The sequence below is a fragment of the Acromyrmex echinatior genome, chromosome 13 (genome assembly GCF_024713525.1).
Source record: "Acromyrmex echinatior isolate Ae372 chromosome 13, ASM2471352v2, whole genome shotgun sequence".
Classification (NCBI taxonomy): domain Eukaryota; kingdom Metazoa; phylum Arthropoda; class Insecta; order Hymenoptera; family Formicidae; genus Acromyrmex; species Acromyrmex echinatior.
This window is the reverse complement of record NC_141864.1, coordinates 1,107,348-1,123,138: the sequence shown is the minus strand read 5'-3', so window position 1 is coordinate 1,123,138 and position 15,791 is coordinate 1,107,348. Positions and strand designations below refer to the sequence as shown.

Below are 15,791 nucleotides of genomic sequence, written 5' to 3'. Positions count from 1 at the left end.
ACGAGAATGACTAGCTGATATGCTCGACAGCGATAATGTTATTGTCGAAACTCTGGACATTACACGCACATTACAAAGATGTAGAATCGCTACGTAATCTAGATGATTGTAATACTATACGATGTGGAAGATACGAAAGAATTGTGCTTTGTAAAATGTATTTGAGATATTTAATTGGTGATCGCGATCCCAGGAAGAATTGTAAGATTTTTTAATAAATATATGTTATCTATTATTACATTAATATGTTTTATTTCTGTTACTCTGATATTTGTAGATATTAAATAAATATAGCTGATAGATGTTGAAAATGAATTAATGGCAGTTCGATATCCGTTCGATAGCGGTTCGATAGTTGCTTACAGTGAATCGATAGCTGTTTGAAAGCTGTTTATACCTGTTAAATATCAGTCCGATAGTTGTTTATAATGGACTGATAGCTGTTTATAGCCGTTAAATATCAGTCTAATAACCGTTCGATAGTTGTTCAATAGCCATTTGATAGCCATTCAATAGCCGTTCGATAGCTGTTCGACAGCGGTTTAATATAAGTTTGATATGATTAGTTGCGCTTCAATGCGAAGAGCTGCAACAGATAAAAATGCTGAGGTGGAATCTTTTGGACGCGAGATATATTTTTGATAGAGGTATTGCACTTTGTCGTTGATATATAGCATTGATGATCTAATTATAACTGATAAAATGCTAAAGTTTCTTCGAAGGCGTAATATACTTTTCGGCTGAGGTATGAACTTTTACACATAGCACTATATTTGGTCGGAGGATTCTTTTTCAAAATGATATCATGCTGTCACATACACTTTCACTATAAATTCCCGCATAACCTCCACGGTCTGTCAGTTTGCTTGTCGAGTGTGTCAGTTTGTCTAGAGTTAGTTTAAAATATGGCGAATATTAATAATTTAATCATTTGCGCACATTGTATTAACGTTCAGGCACTGCAGCTGGTTAAAAAATCTATTAAATTAATTGATAATGCGTGCAATTTGCAGCGGAGGCTGCTGACACTGATCATCATATGCCTAATGAGTTGGAAATTAATGGTGGATATTCGCAATGATAATAAGGTGATGGACAAAACATAAATATTACATTATTAATTCAGTAATGAATAGCTAGTAGTGATGTATTCGAGCGAGATAAAAATATTCTATAAATTATTTCCATCAAAATTAAATCTCGGTATCAGTATTTTCTCATGTTGATGGATTGAGATTATAGGTTATACTATTTCATTTTATATATCCATATATATATATATATATATATGTATATATGTGTATATATATGTATATATATATATATATATCTATATATGGGTCATTTAAAAAGTATCCGCGGTTTTTTGTCACTAGATAGTATTGATGGTCATATATCGGGCAACACTAATCCGATTGTGTCAAACGAACGCGCGTCTGAAAGATGACATTTTAGGTTACATTTTTTGTAAACAAAGTTTGGTGATTCATCAATCGTGTCAAAAGTTATATTGGTTTGAAAATGAGTGAAATTTCTAAAGAAATATGCTATGTGATGCTTTTTTACTACAAAAAAGGCAAAAACGCAGCACAAACATGCAGAAAAATTTGTGAAGTTTACGGCGCGGATGCTATAAGTGAACGCAGGATGCAGGAGTGGTTTGTTCGATTTCGTTCTGGAAATTTTGATGTCAAAGACCTCGCTCTGATCGGTCAGTCACTGAAAAAGTCGATGAAATTTTGCAACTGGTCGAGCAAGACCAGCATGTGAGCTGTCAGGAGATAGCCAATGCACTAAGAATCAACCATGTGACAGTTTGCAATCATTTGAAAAAGGCTGGCTACGCAAAGAAACTCGATGTTTGGGTGCCACATGAATTAACGCAAAGAAATTTGATTGATCGAATTTCTATCAGCGAAACACTACTAAAACGCAACGAAATCGACCCATTTTTGAAGCAAATCATCACGGGCGATGAAAAATGGGTGAAATACAAGAATATCGTTCGTAAAAGATCATGGAGTAAGCGCGGCGAACCATCACAAACGATTTCAAAGCCTGGATTGATGGCAAATAAGATGATGCTGTGTGTATAGTGGGATTGGAAGGGAGTCGTCCATCATGAGGTGTTACCACATGGCCTAACGATTAATTCAGAGCTCTACTGTTCATAACTGGATAGATTACAGGAAGCGATTAGGGAAAAACGACCAGAATTGATTAACAGAAAAGGTATTGTCTTCCATCATGACAACGCCAGACCACACACATCTTTGATGACGCGCCAAAAATTGAGGGAGCTTGGTTGGGAAGTTTTGATGCATCCACCGTATAGCCCGGATCTTGCACCGTCTGAATACCATTTGTTTCGATCTCTGCAGAACTTTCTTGATGGAAAAACATTGGCCGACAAAAGAGCTGCCGAAAATCACTTGAAAAAGTTTTTCGCCGATAAAAGTTCTACACGGATGGAATTATAAAATTACCCGAAAAATGGCAAAAGGTTATAGATAATAATAATACCAATATATACTTGAATAAAATTAATTTTCAATAAAGAAAAATTTCATTCAAAAATTGAACAAAAAACCGCGGATACTTTTTAAATAACTCAATATATGTATATATAAGTATATATATGTAATTCATTCAGCCATTTATTTTTATGTTTATTTATTCTCATTCGGCTATTTATCCCGATTTTTTCGAGACGTCAACAAAACAAACTAGGACATATACGAGGGCAAGTCAATAAGTTTTTAGAAAAACATTTTTAGTAAAACACATTTTTTTTGATCGTTCATTTTTATTTCTCAACAGTCTCCTTTCAGCTCGATACACTTGATTCAACGATTCTCTAACTTTTTCAAGCCGTACGAATAATATAATTTGTCTAATTCTTCAAAATAAGCCTCTGTTTCGGCGATGAGTTGAATGATGAACTGCTCTCTGATGGAGAATCTCTTTCCTCCGAACCATTTCTTCAGATTTGGAAACAGAAAATAATCGCAGGAGGCTAAATCTGACGAATATGCTGAATGAAGAAACAATTCGTAGCGGAATTCATTGAATTTGGCCATCGGTGCCGAATGCTATGTATGAACCCGTGCATTGTCTTGATAGAAGAGCACTTTCTTCTTCAAATGGAGACGTTTTTTCTTTAAAATGTTGTTGAAACGATTCAATAAGACTAGTAATTGCCATTGATCGTTTGCTTCGACGGAAGGTAATCGTATGAATTATACCGCGTGCATCCCAAAAAACTGTGGCCATCACCTTTTCGGTCGACTTCGGTGGTCTTCGGAGCTGGTTCACTCGATGAAGTCCATTGTTTTGACTTCCTTCGTCTCGAGTGTGAAGTAATGAATCCATGTTTCGTCCACAGTAATGAATCAACGCAGAAATTCATCTGGATTACGTTGAAACATCTCCAAACATTGTTTTGAAATCGTCATACGGTCGCGCTTATGGTCCATAGTGAGCAAATCTCATCGCGACACCCATATTGCTGATAGCTTTTTCATACTCAATTGTTCGTGCAAAATTGAAATCACTGTGCCATGTGATATCACTGTACCTGTGGCCTCAACAAACTCGCGCACTTTCACTCATCGATCAATCAAAACAATATCGTGGACTTTATCGACAATTTCTGGCGTAGCAGCCTCAATTGGACATCCCAAACGGTACATCACATGTGGATGTACGACTACGTTTAAATTCATTCACCCAATTGTATATAGTCGCAAATGCTGGTGCAGATGTGCTGTGAATATTATCCAACTTGGCTTTGATTTCTTTCGACGTTAAATCTTTCATATGTAAATGTTTGATCACTGCACGAAACTCGTTTTTTTCCATTTTGCAAACAAATGATTGTTCTCTTCAATCGTCTACAGAAATGAAACCACGCGATGAATTCCACTCAAAATTTGACAGTAATCAGCTGAAAGATGCTACTTGTCAAAAAGTAATGTGATATGACACTGTGAGTGCCTTCTGACAGATTTTCTAAGAATTTATTGACTTACTCTCGTATAATACTAATCTTATATATATTATTTTAAATGATACGAAAAGTTTCATGACGATATTTTGATATTCTCGTCAATAATAACGCAATCACTACAGCGCCAATTCCTATTAGCACAATATCTCTTACTATTTATTTGCATTCGCATATTTTTATTCTTTTGTTCCAGATATGGTACTGTTGACGTCGTTACTCTGATGGACGACGTCATGGATGCTTTAACAAGATTAATTAAGAAAACTGAGGAAGATTTAAAAAAAATGAACAGATGATTGTGTAGAAAGCGAAGGAGGGATGAAGATCCGAATGATGATGTCACATTTGTGATGCAGCAGGGAAGAACTTAATTATTATAAAAATTTATAAAAAATTATACATATATAGATTGATACAAATAAATAAATATACATACAATATATACAGATTGATAAAAATAAATGTATGTATAAAATGTATGTAAAAATAAATATATATATTATATATAGATTAATTCGTTATCAACATTAATTTGCTTTCTTTCCTCCTTCCTTCCTTTAACTTCAGCGTTACGACATCGCGCAAAAAATCGCGCTTAGTGCGCACTGCAAATTATAAAATAAAATAAAATAAAATATAATATAATAAAATGTAGGTATTAAATAAATAAATAAAATATTTCGCGTGTTAGAAGAATAAGATAACAACGAATAAGAGGAAAAAATAATAAAGATACATGATAAGTATAGCGTGCGATGGAGACCGCGCCTGGTAGAGATGATGGTGGGGACCGTCGAAGGACTCGGAGGCGGTGGATCGCGCTCGGAGGCGGACCCGACAACCTCTGACTCCGCGTAACGTCATCACCGCGACGCGGACGTAAATTCCGCGATGTTTCCGCGACGCAATTTCTCTGTATACCCCGCGTTGACATTAACTTCGTCCCCGCATCATCCTTCTTCCTATAACGTCATCTCCCGCGACATCACACGCTGTCATCTTGCATATCCTTGTGATGTCGTCCCCCTCGACCAGTGACGTCATCCCTCTCCTTCCCGTGGACCCTTCCGCGCCATGGATCTCCCCTCCGCCCTTCATCCCCCTTCGGAGTTCCAGAATTAGAACCGGCCAATATACCCTATTATTATATGAAAATATATTTCGTATTATATGTTTATTAATAACTGTTACTTATTTAAAAAAAGAAATTATGAACAAAAAGAGAAATGAGCAAGGATTGATCAGGGGATTTCCAACATTTTGATTTCGCACTTTACGCATTCGACCACGCTGAGGTCTTGCGAATGAGGCTTATGAACATGGTATATAACGGACATGGAAAAAAGTTAATTAATTATTAAATTATCGCGTTTTGATATCATTTTTGCTATTATACGTTAATAAGAAAAGTGATGATTAATATATTATTAGGTGTTGGAATTAATTCGTAGCGTTTTACAAGTGATGGGAAGTACTTTCATTAATGTATTTTTTAATGCTCATGTGAAATAAATAACATTCTTTCATTAAAAACGCTACGAATTAATTCCAACACCTAATAGCTGTACAACTTTGCTTCCGCCGTTTTTTTTTCCGAAATTCGAGGCTTTATTGTAAAAAACTGGTTATACATTTATGATTCAAAGTATTGTCCATCACTAGCCTACTACTTTCTCTCATCTTTCGGGCAGCGTACGAATTCCGCGTCAAAAAAACTGGTCATCTTTTGAGGCGATCCACGAATCGATCCAATTTTTTACTTCTTCGTAAGACCGGAAGTGCTGGTCAGTCAAGCCGTGTGCCATTGATCGAAACAAGTGATAGTCAGAGGAAGCAACGTCTGGAGAATACGACGGGTGGGATAGGACTTCCCATTTCAACGTTTCCAAGTATGTCTTGACCACTTTCGTAACATGTCGAGCATTGTCATGCTGCAAAATCACTTTATCGTATCTCTCGTTGTATTGCGGCCGTTTGTCTTTCAATGCTCGGCTCAAACATATCAATTGCGTTCGATACTGATCACCTGTGATTGTTTCAGTCGGTTTTAACAGGTCATAACACATTACGCCGAGCTGGTCTCACCAAATACAGAGCATGACCTTGGAGCCGTGAATATTCGATTTGGCCGTCGACGTGGAAGCATGGTCGGGAACTCCCCATGATTTTCTGCGCTTGGGGGTTATCGTAATGAACCCATTTTTTGTTTCCAGTCACAATGCGATGCAGAAATCCCTTCCGTCCTTCTTTGCCTTTCAAGCAGTTGTTCACAAGTAAACAAACGCCATTCAACATCTCTCGGCTTCAACTCGTACGGCACCCAATTTCCTTGCTTCTGAAAAATCATTCCCATGATTTTGAGGCGTTTTGAAATGGCTTGTTGATTCACCCCTAATGATCGTGCCGATTCTTCTTGATTTTGACACGAGTCGTGATCAAGTAATGCCTCCAATTTTGCATCTTCGAAAACCTTCTCTCTTCCGCTATGTCGGTCTTCGACGTCAAAATCACCATTCTTGAAGCGTTGAAACCACTCACGACACGTGAGTGGTTTCACTAATAGCGGCCTCATCATATTTAAGAGCATTCGATGAGCCTCAGCAGCAGATTTCATATTGAAGCAGAAAATTAAAATTTCTCGCAAATGACGAGAATTTAACTCGTAAACTGACATTTTCAATCGAGAATAACTTTATGATGCAGACACAAATCGACTAATGTTTCTATGGGGTTATGTTGACAGATGCCCAAGTTTATTGTATGACGTCTATAATCTTTTTATTTCGACCACCACTTACTGCTAAAGCCATGTATAGGAAAACGGCGGAAGCAAAGTTGTACACCTAATAATTAATAATATGATTAATATAATTTAATGAAAGATGTGTTATCTAGAATGTCTCTTTTCCCCTTACACGTTAAGTGGCCGAGATCGCCGAGAAAGCATTTTCAGTCGCTAAAAACGATCGACCACAGAGAGAAGGACAGACTCTGAAGGACAGACTTGCTGTTTTGCTCGACGAGTCCAGCTCGGCGTATCCGCATGGAACTGATTACAATCGGGGCTTCTATTCTTTTTCGTTTCTCTCGCTCTATTGAGATGACGGAAAATGAAAGAATTTTAAATCACAAATACGATTGCTGGTTCTCCATTTTTTGTCAGAGACTTCGGTTTCTTGAACTCATATTCAGTATTCCAGCAGAAAATCTCTAATTTTTTTAAATTTTTCTGATCGCTCAATATTTTTAATACTTTTTTTTCGGAAACGGCGTTCAACGTGGAAGTTATAATTATAATACAATAAATTCTGTAATTCCGTTCATAGTTTTTATATTAAAAAGCATAATTTTTTAATTTCAAGGAAAACTTGAAAGATAAATGAATTTAAAAATATATAATTATTGTGTGTGAATAAAAATAAAATCTTTTCACTTTGATTCACATTTTATACGCGTTACTCGCTCGCTTCTAATTGTGAAATGAAATTTTTAACAGGAGGATAAAAAATCTCATAATCTTTTTTTTTAGAGAGGCTATGTAGGTAAACAATTGATCTCCAGCAGGAATAGTCAAATGCATGGACTTTCGGGCTCCAGCGGAATACTGCTTAATAGCTGGCAAACTGTGGTCACGAATAAAGTTTTGAATATGCTTCTGATATATACAATAATACAATCCAAATGAATTAGCAATTTATAGTGGCTCTAAGTAAGTTGTGCTCATTTACTGTTACTATCTTGTAATGCACTTGTTGATTTAAAAATTAAAAGTGCAGGAAGAATATGGAGACACGGTACTAGGAAGAATCTGGAAACACGATAGCTAATACATTGCCGTGCTCCTTTACGCGTCAGCGAGTTGCGTACCAAATCACTTCAATAGGCAAATAAAACAGTATTTCTATATTGCACAACATATAAGGATTTTTCAATTTGTGATTTATGTATAAGATTATATTGACATCATCCTTATAATTTTATTAATCATTTCACTTTCACGACTTTGTTTGCACTTTATATATTACGTTCGTAGAAGTGATCCGTAAGTGATAAGATCACTCACTCAGCGTGGTCTCGGCTGTAAGGTACGACATCAGAATGTTGAAGATCCAACTATCAATCCTGCTTTTTCCTTTTTTCCATAATTTTGTTTTTAAAATAAATAACGTTAATAATAAATATATCGGAAATAGTTGTACATTTCGGGTCGATTTCTAATGTGTTGCCTACTTTTTTCTCACATTCACTCAACGCTCGATGGCCGAACCGCTGAATCACGCGCGGACGTGCATCTTAGGAGCGTCGCTCGTGTGTATATATTAGGTGTTGGAATTAATTCGTAGCGTTTTTAAATGAAAGAATGTTATTTATTTCACATGAGCATTAAAAAATACATTAATGAAAGTACTTCCCATCACTTGTAAAACGCTACGAATTAATTCCAACACCTAATATATATATATATATATATATATATTATATATTAATAGTAGAAAGTTTGATTTAATTAAGAAAAAGAAAATTATAATCATGTAGGAAAAAAAGTAACAATAATTTGCTGGAAGGAAGGGTCGCAGCATATTTTTTATAACTCCTGAGATATATGTATATGTCCGCGCGTGATCCGATCATCGAGCGTTGAGCAGAAATAGGCGGCAGGTAAAAGAAAGCTTCAAAAGTCGGTCCAAAATGTGCAACTATTTCCGAGCACTGGAAAATTTAAACCAATAACTGTAGAAAAATTTCAAATCACTTTAATAGATAAATGCAAAATTATTTCTATATTGCACAACATATAAAGATTTTTTAATTTGTGAACTGTCAAATTATATTGACATCATCCTCATAATTATATTAATCATCGCATTTTCACAATTTGATTAATTATCAGAAATTTCATACATTCGAATGATAGTTATAAAAGAAACATTTCACAGAAAGTACTGATCGATACCGTAACATTATTACAAAAACATGATTTTTTTTCGGATTTTTTCTAAAGGCAAATAGATTTCATTTATATATAAAAATACTGGTTTTCTATCTTCGACGCATACTATGTCGAATTATTTTTGCTACAATTGTCAGTTTAAAACTTTTAGAAATACACATAATTTGAATAATAAAATAAAAATATATTTGGCCTGTAATATGTTTATTAACAATATTACTTATTTTAGAAAAAATATATATAATAAAAAAGAAAAAAGGAATCGATCTCTAACATTTCGATCTCGATCCTACACGCGAGATCACGTCGAGTTCTTGCAAACCATTTCTATGAACATGGTATGTAACGCTCATGGAAAATCATGGAAATATCAATATCTCGTAAATTCTCGTATTTTTAAATTATTTTTACTATTGCATTATACATAATTTAGAGGAATATACGATTAGTATAATTTATTAAAACTTATACGTTATCTATAATGTCCCTTCTCCCCTTATTTATACAAGTTGAATGGCCGAAATTCCCAAGAAGCATTTTTGGTCGCTAGAAACAAGCTACTATAGAGAGTAAGACGGAAGGATAGACTCGCTGTTTCGCTCAACGAGTCCAGCTCGGTGTATGGAGCCTCATCGATTACAATCGGAGCTTCTATCCTTTTTTGTTTTTTCTCTGTCTCGCTCTGTCATACTTCTGTTTCGATAATTCGTTCTGCAATTCAAGAATGTGTTCTATCAATTCCGATTTACCATCGCCGATGCAGCAAGGATGCATGACTTTCTAAGCAACGATTCTATTTTAATATATATTTTTTTATATAGAAAAATATGTTATTTTTACGGCGTTTCCAGCTGATAATGTATAGTTTACATAATGATTCAATTTATTTCTATATTTGCTGGCGATGAGAAGAAAATTGCCGCTTCGACATTAAAGCAGAGTCGAAAATCAACCGAAAATAATATATGTGAATAATATTATATAGTTCTTGTTTATAAAAACATTATTTGTATAAAATTGAAATAATTAAGATCATATTTATTTTATTATTATATATTATTTTTCCTCTCAGGAAAAAAAATTTTGATCATAGCACGTAAGAAGCTTGTTATCAGCCTCACCTGAGTAGATCGATAATTCTGATCGTTTCTGCTGATCGAGCGAGGCACATTTGACAACAGCGCTGTTGTCATAATATCGAGGAACTAAAATGCTCGGTGTCATTGCTTCGCGTCAATTTTATTCGTAATATACAAATGAAATTTTTGTAGACACCGTTCTCTTATACTCAAGCCCTTAGTTCATTTCTACAAGCATATTGTTCCTTGAGGTTTTCTGTATAGCACCAGCTACTTATTTTAAACGTGCAAGGTCTGAAACTCTCATATACAGCACATATTGTGACGAGTCGATTGCAGAAGCCGGTGGCAAAAACCATTATTTTTTTTTGTTTTTCGTATTAAATTATTATATTCGTATTAGCTGGCGCCCTGTGTTATTGTCGATACTTTAATTGTGGAGAAGAGTTTTTCAATCCGTAATTAAGAGAAATGAGCAAATGAAAATTATCACACTTCATTGATAAAACAGGACTATTCCAGCATCCTCTTAAATCTAGTAAACGCAGAGATCAAGCCACAAATCCGGTACGATCAAGCTTCTGGAAATATTAAGCCACTGTCGAGAACATAGTAAGCAAAACAGCCATTAATTTGAAACCAGAAGTTCACTCTTATAGTCAAAAGAATATTTTCAAAAACGTCATAAAATTCATTGTTCAAAAATGCAAGAAATCCATTCACAAGCGAGCTGATAAAAAACGGGGTCCAATTAAAATATCGCTCATATTATTCCTAACATTTTTGTTTTGAACAAAACATTTAATAATTAAATTTTAATTATTGTAAAACAATAAAAAGGATTGACCTTATTTCGATATTATTCATTCCTACAGTTCTGTAATTATTGACTAAGAAGTCAACATCTCTTGAACGAAGCATTTGCGAGCATACTTTCAGAAAAAAATTTTATTTGTTTTGAGATCCTAAATTTATATTTAGAGTTTGGCCACTTAACCCAGGAGCTTCCTATAATATAAAGTAATAAATCTTACTGCGTCTGATAACGATTGTACGGAAGAACATAACAAAAAAAATTGCGTTAGTGAACCAATTGCAAATGAAGTGACTGAAATTCCTTCTACAAAAGTCATTGATGGTATCTGAAAATATATACAACACTTATTAGAAAATTTCAAACAAAGAATCTCTTTAAAAGTAAAAGTCACATTTCTATTTTTCCTATTAGAAAATCTTTTAATTTAAATTTTAAATAGAGATCTCTCTAATTTACGTAACAATAAATAATAGAAATAATTATTTTAAGAAATAACTATTTTAGAGACTCCTTTGATTCATAGAATACGATAAATATAAAATCAGGAAGCATTAGGAGTCAACTTTCAAATTTAATCCTTCAAGTTGACAATTAATGTGGAGCATTTCCGACATAAGTCGTTAATTCTTCTCGTTATTTCTTCACAACCAAAATTTTTACATTCTTCCAATCGAAATTGTGATTATATGCAACCTGTGATATGTAATTACTGAATATGTGTGGTAATTTTTCTGCGCATATGCTCAAGCAGAACAACAAGTCACGATAACGTCAAAATGACATTAAAATGAATCAGAAATGATTGAAAAATGACTTTTAGTGATTATTTTGGAGTCATTTTGACATCATTTTGGTATCATCAAATGACTTGTTGTTCTGCTCAGGTAGTTGTAGTGTTTGGCCAATCTTTTCAATTTTCTGACCAGTTTGGCCAACATAGGATGCAGTGCAATCATTACAATTTATCTTACTACATTCCTCTTAGACATATTTGGCATCGAATCCTTATGAACTTTAATAAATTGATCAATTCAATTTATTTATACTATAATACTCACTTTTTGACAAACACCATTTACAAAATTTAGAATGATCATGTCTCATTGCATGGCCCATATAGTCTACATTTGAAGAAAGTATGAAATGTGAATTTGCGATTTACTATCAGCGATATATTTATTTCATTGCGGTAATTTTTCTTTATATATTTATTTGCTGAAGATGTTCAAAACGGAACCGAAACGTCCAGAATTAATTAAATTTATTTATATCTTTATCATTGTTATATTTTGCGCAAATCAGGAGTAGCGCTGATTTCTAGTGCCTCGTGACTCTATATTTACCGTATTCTAATTTATGTAATTTATAAAATTTATTTAAAAAATTTTACTTGAAATACTCATTGAGTATACATTAATTTCTTAAAATAAGTAATATCATAAACAAATATATTATACAATAAAAAATTAATTTATATTACAACAGTTGTAAAAACAATTTTTTCTTTTAAATTAATAATAACATTATTACTCACTGCACTTAATAAGATACCTATAAAGCAGAATCGAAATACGTTATTGATATAGAGTAGACTGAAGTTCACAGACAAAAGTTTCTTTAATATAAATGACATGCTAAAACATAACATAAAATATCATAAAATATGAAATCGTAAATTATTTAAGTAAAAAACTAATATTAATTAATAAATAATACAGTCAAAAACATTTATATAGGAAATAATAAAATTTATATATATCTAATAATAATGATTTTTATTTATAATAAGAATATAATTCATTTTTTCTCGTAATGATTTTTTAAAACTTAGAGCTAGAAGGATAATATTAATAGCTTGATGATCCAAATATATTTTTCTCCATTCAATTCTATTTCAACGATCGCATTATACTTACTTTAAAACAGTATTCTGGTGCAGACATAATTTTCTTAATTCTCCCTCCGTCCATCGATCTTCTATAGGATAATGTTCTTTTCGAGATTTGTCGTTATAGTTATGTAAATCACGAAACAACATCGTGAGTTTTATTGCTACATATCGATATTGCGCCGTTAACATTAATACTAAGTGCATCATGTACACATCTACACCGAACTTCTTGAGAAATAAGTAAACGCTGCCAATTGTCTTCAAAATAATCGATAAAATCAGAATGCGGTTGGAAAACAGTTTAGTACTGAAAGCGGTTGACAAGTTATAATCTACATAAAAAAAGGTGAACTTCTCGAAGGTCAATACAATCGGTTGCATGGCGTGGTATATCGTAACCGATATTACGCTGGTCACGCCATATATTACGAACGGCAATATTATAGGCTTTATGGCCGACTTTATGGTATCTTTCATAATTTCGTCCGTGCTTTGCAAGATATCATTCATCTTCTGAATCATTTCCTTTATCAACTTCTTGCGTGTATGAAGACGCGTAAGCATAAAAAATGCCTCTATTGTGACCACGACGGAGAGAATGCCGTCCTTCAGACTATTCTCCGTCGGTGCCAAGATAATCCCGAAAATCAAAGCGATTGTATGACTCAATTGTATTAACCAAACAACGATGCTATAAGTACGCCAGAAAACTGAAAACCGCGAATTATTGGTTGCTATAGGTAAGAAATTTCCCGAGAGTGTGTTCATTCGATAATTTAAAAAATTCACATTTTTAAAATCCATTTTTTTGTGTCGTAAATTTGTGGTAATATTTCCAAAAGAAATATTTTAACAAATGCAGTATATAAGCATTGATACTTCAATTGTTCATGCTTTCACTAATATCTGTTTCACGTTCTATTATCGCTTCTTCCTTTATATACAAAAGAAAATTAATAACTTTCCTGTTGTTCATAAATTATACTTAATTCTCCCTACTCTTATTAAAAAATTTATTATTCCCTTTCTTTCTTCCTATCTGTTCCTAATATATTGTGAACAGTCACATGACATACAATGAAGGATGACATTTCTCTCTCTGCATTCTATTGCTCTGTTTTATTTGCCCTATGATCATTCTATGGATATATCAAGTATTAAATATTGTAGAACTTTATCTTTGACAGAAGTAATGATTTTGTGAAGTTCAATATACAATTATAATGAAAATATAGAAAAGCTGATAAAGATTACTATGTACCGAACAATAGTTTGTTGAATGTGGTCTGTAATCTTTTAATTTCTGTTTATCAAAAGTGTAAATGATTATTAAATTCCTTCTATTTATCTCTACATTGTTGCGACAATTATCTTATGTTCCGTCAAAATTGTAAAATCATTGACATCAAGAGACACTATAGAACTTAACAGTCTGATACTATCGTTGATCGAAATATACGAATTAATCTAAGATGTATGAAAAGTGACAGAGAACAAACTACAAGTTAATTAAATTATTTAAAGCAAATATTATATACGGTACATATTAATGTATGCATTTTCATAATCAATCTTTAAAATAAGTTTTATGTAAAAGATCTTAGAAAGATGATATTAAGAATAACAATTTTGATACAGATAATTTATTTCTATTTATCATTCTGTATTTCAGCAGTTAATACATATACAATTTTTTAAATATTTTTAATATAAGAAATAAGAAGCAAATCAAACATGAAAGATTTTAGACATCAAATACAAATTTTTAGTTTTTAATTAAATTGGAATCAATTTTATAAATAATATAAAATGTATAATAACTTGAGACTTAACCAAATATGTTTGAACTCATTTCATTTTTAGTTGAAAATTTGTCATTATTAGATAAAGTTAAGAAATTAGCACAATATAAAATATTATACAATTAATTTTAACATAATTTATATTTACATGCATACAAATGCTGAAATATTTTTTATAAAATAAGTTAATTTATTTTACGGGCATATATACTTTTAACTTGACAATTCTTTATTATTATGAACAACAAGGGATATAATATTACGATTATATAAAATAATATTAAATAGTAATATATTGCTGAATTTATTACATTATATAGTTCATACAAACAGAATGTTCCAACAATGCTGCAGTAACATGTTTACGAAGGTTGCATCAATGTTGCTGCAAGTTTCTGTGCTATGTGGATTACGTTGTATACATATAATCATATAACAAGCAATGACAGTCAATATTTATTTCAAAGTTTATCCTACAATCATTGTACTGTATAAATGAATGTCGTAATGAACAATGATAAATTCATTAAAGAATTGTACTTTTCATTACCGTTTACTTTAAAGTAAATATGATAACTAATCCCTTTATAATTATTATCTTATAATACTTGTCATCTGTCATAAAACCGTGAAAGGAGTCTCTCAGTCTAATCCTATTTAACAAGCAGCTCAGCAGTGATGCGAATTCCGGACCGCTTGCACGCAATCAGCGCCACCGATCAGCAATCTGGCGCAACCGGTAGCAACACAAGCATGAGCCCGTGTCCATGTGACTTGGTTAATTAGATGCATGCCGACTATATCGCTCTGTCCTTTTTGAACTACGTTCTTATTGCTTGCCTTATCGGCACGCTAAGAACGAGAGAGAATTTTGCTGTTTCACTTAAGCAAGCGTCGACCGAAATATGCTTTCTCTGCCTCTTGGCTCTCGACGTCAAGCGTGTATCAAGAGGCATGGGGACATGGGAACGTTTTAGATAACATATAAGTTTTAATAAATTGTAATAGTTATACATCCCTCCCATTAATCCAGAATATCATAAATCGTGTCAAAACGCAATAATTGACAAGAGATTAATTATTTATGATTTTCCATTCGTGTTTATGTATCGCGGTCATAAATTCGATCCGTAAGAAATTGGCCGAGCGCGTAAGGTGTGAGAATGGAAATAAGTATTAGGTGTTGGAATTAATTCGTAGCGTTTTTTAATGAAAGAATGTTATTTATTTCACATGAGCATT

The 15,791-nt window shown here is 33.0% G+C and overlaps 1 protein-coding gene across 2 annotated transcripts in view; it reads right to left on the bottom strand.

The window, feature by feature from the left end:
* Nucleotides 1–13,845, bottom strand: part of LOC147907473 (uncharacterized) — an 80,276-nt gene extending 66,431 nt beyond the window's left edge. The window contains exons 1-3 of one of the 2 annotated variants that reach the window (XM_087412589.1): nt 12,773–13,845; nt 12,391–12,490; nt 11,074–11,181 (exon numbers count right to left, since the gene is read on the bottom strand). In XM_087412589.1, the coding sequence (XP_087268715.1) occupies nt 11,074–11,181; nt 12,391–12,490; nt 12,773–13,551 (987 nt within the window). In that variant the 5' untranslated portion in view covers nt 13,552–13,845. The remainder of the gene's footprint in view (nt 1–11,073; nt 11,182–12,390; nt 12,491–12,772) is intronic. The other variant, XM_087412588.1, reaches the window with a different exon arrangement.
* Nucleotides 13,846–15,791: the final 1,946 nt, after the last annotated feature.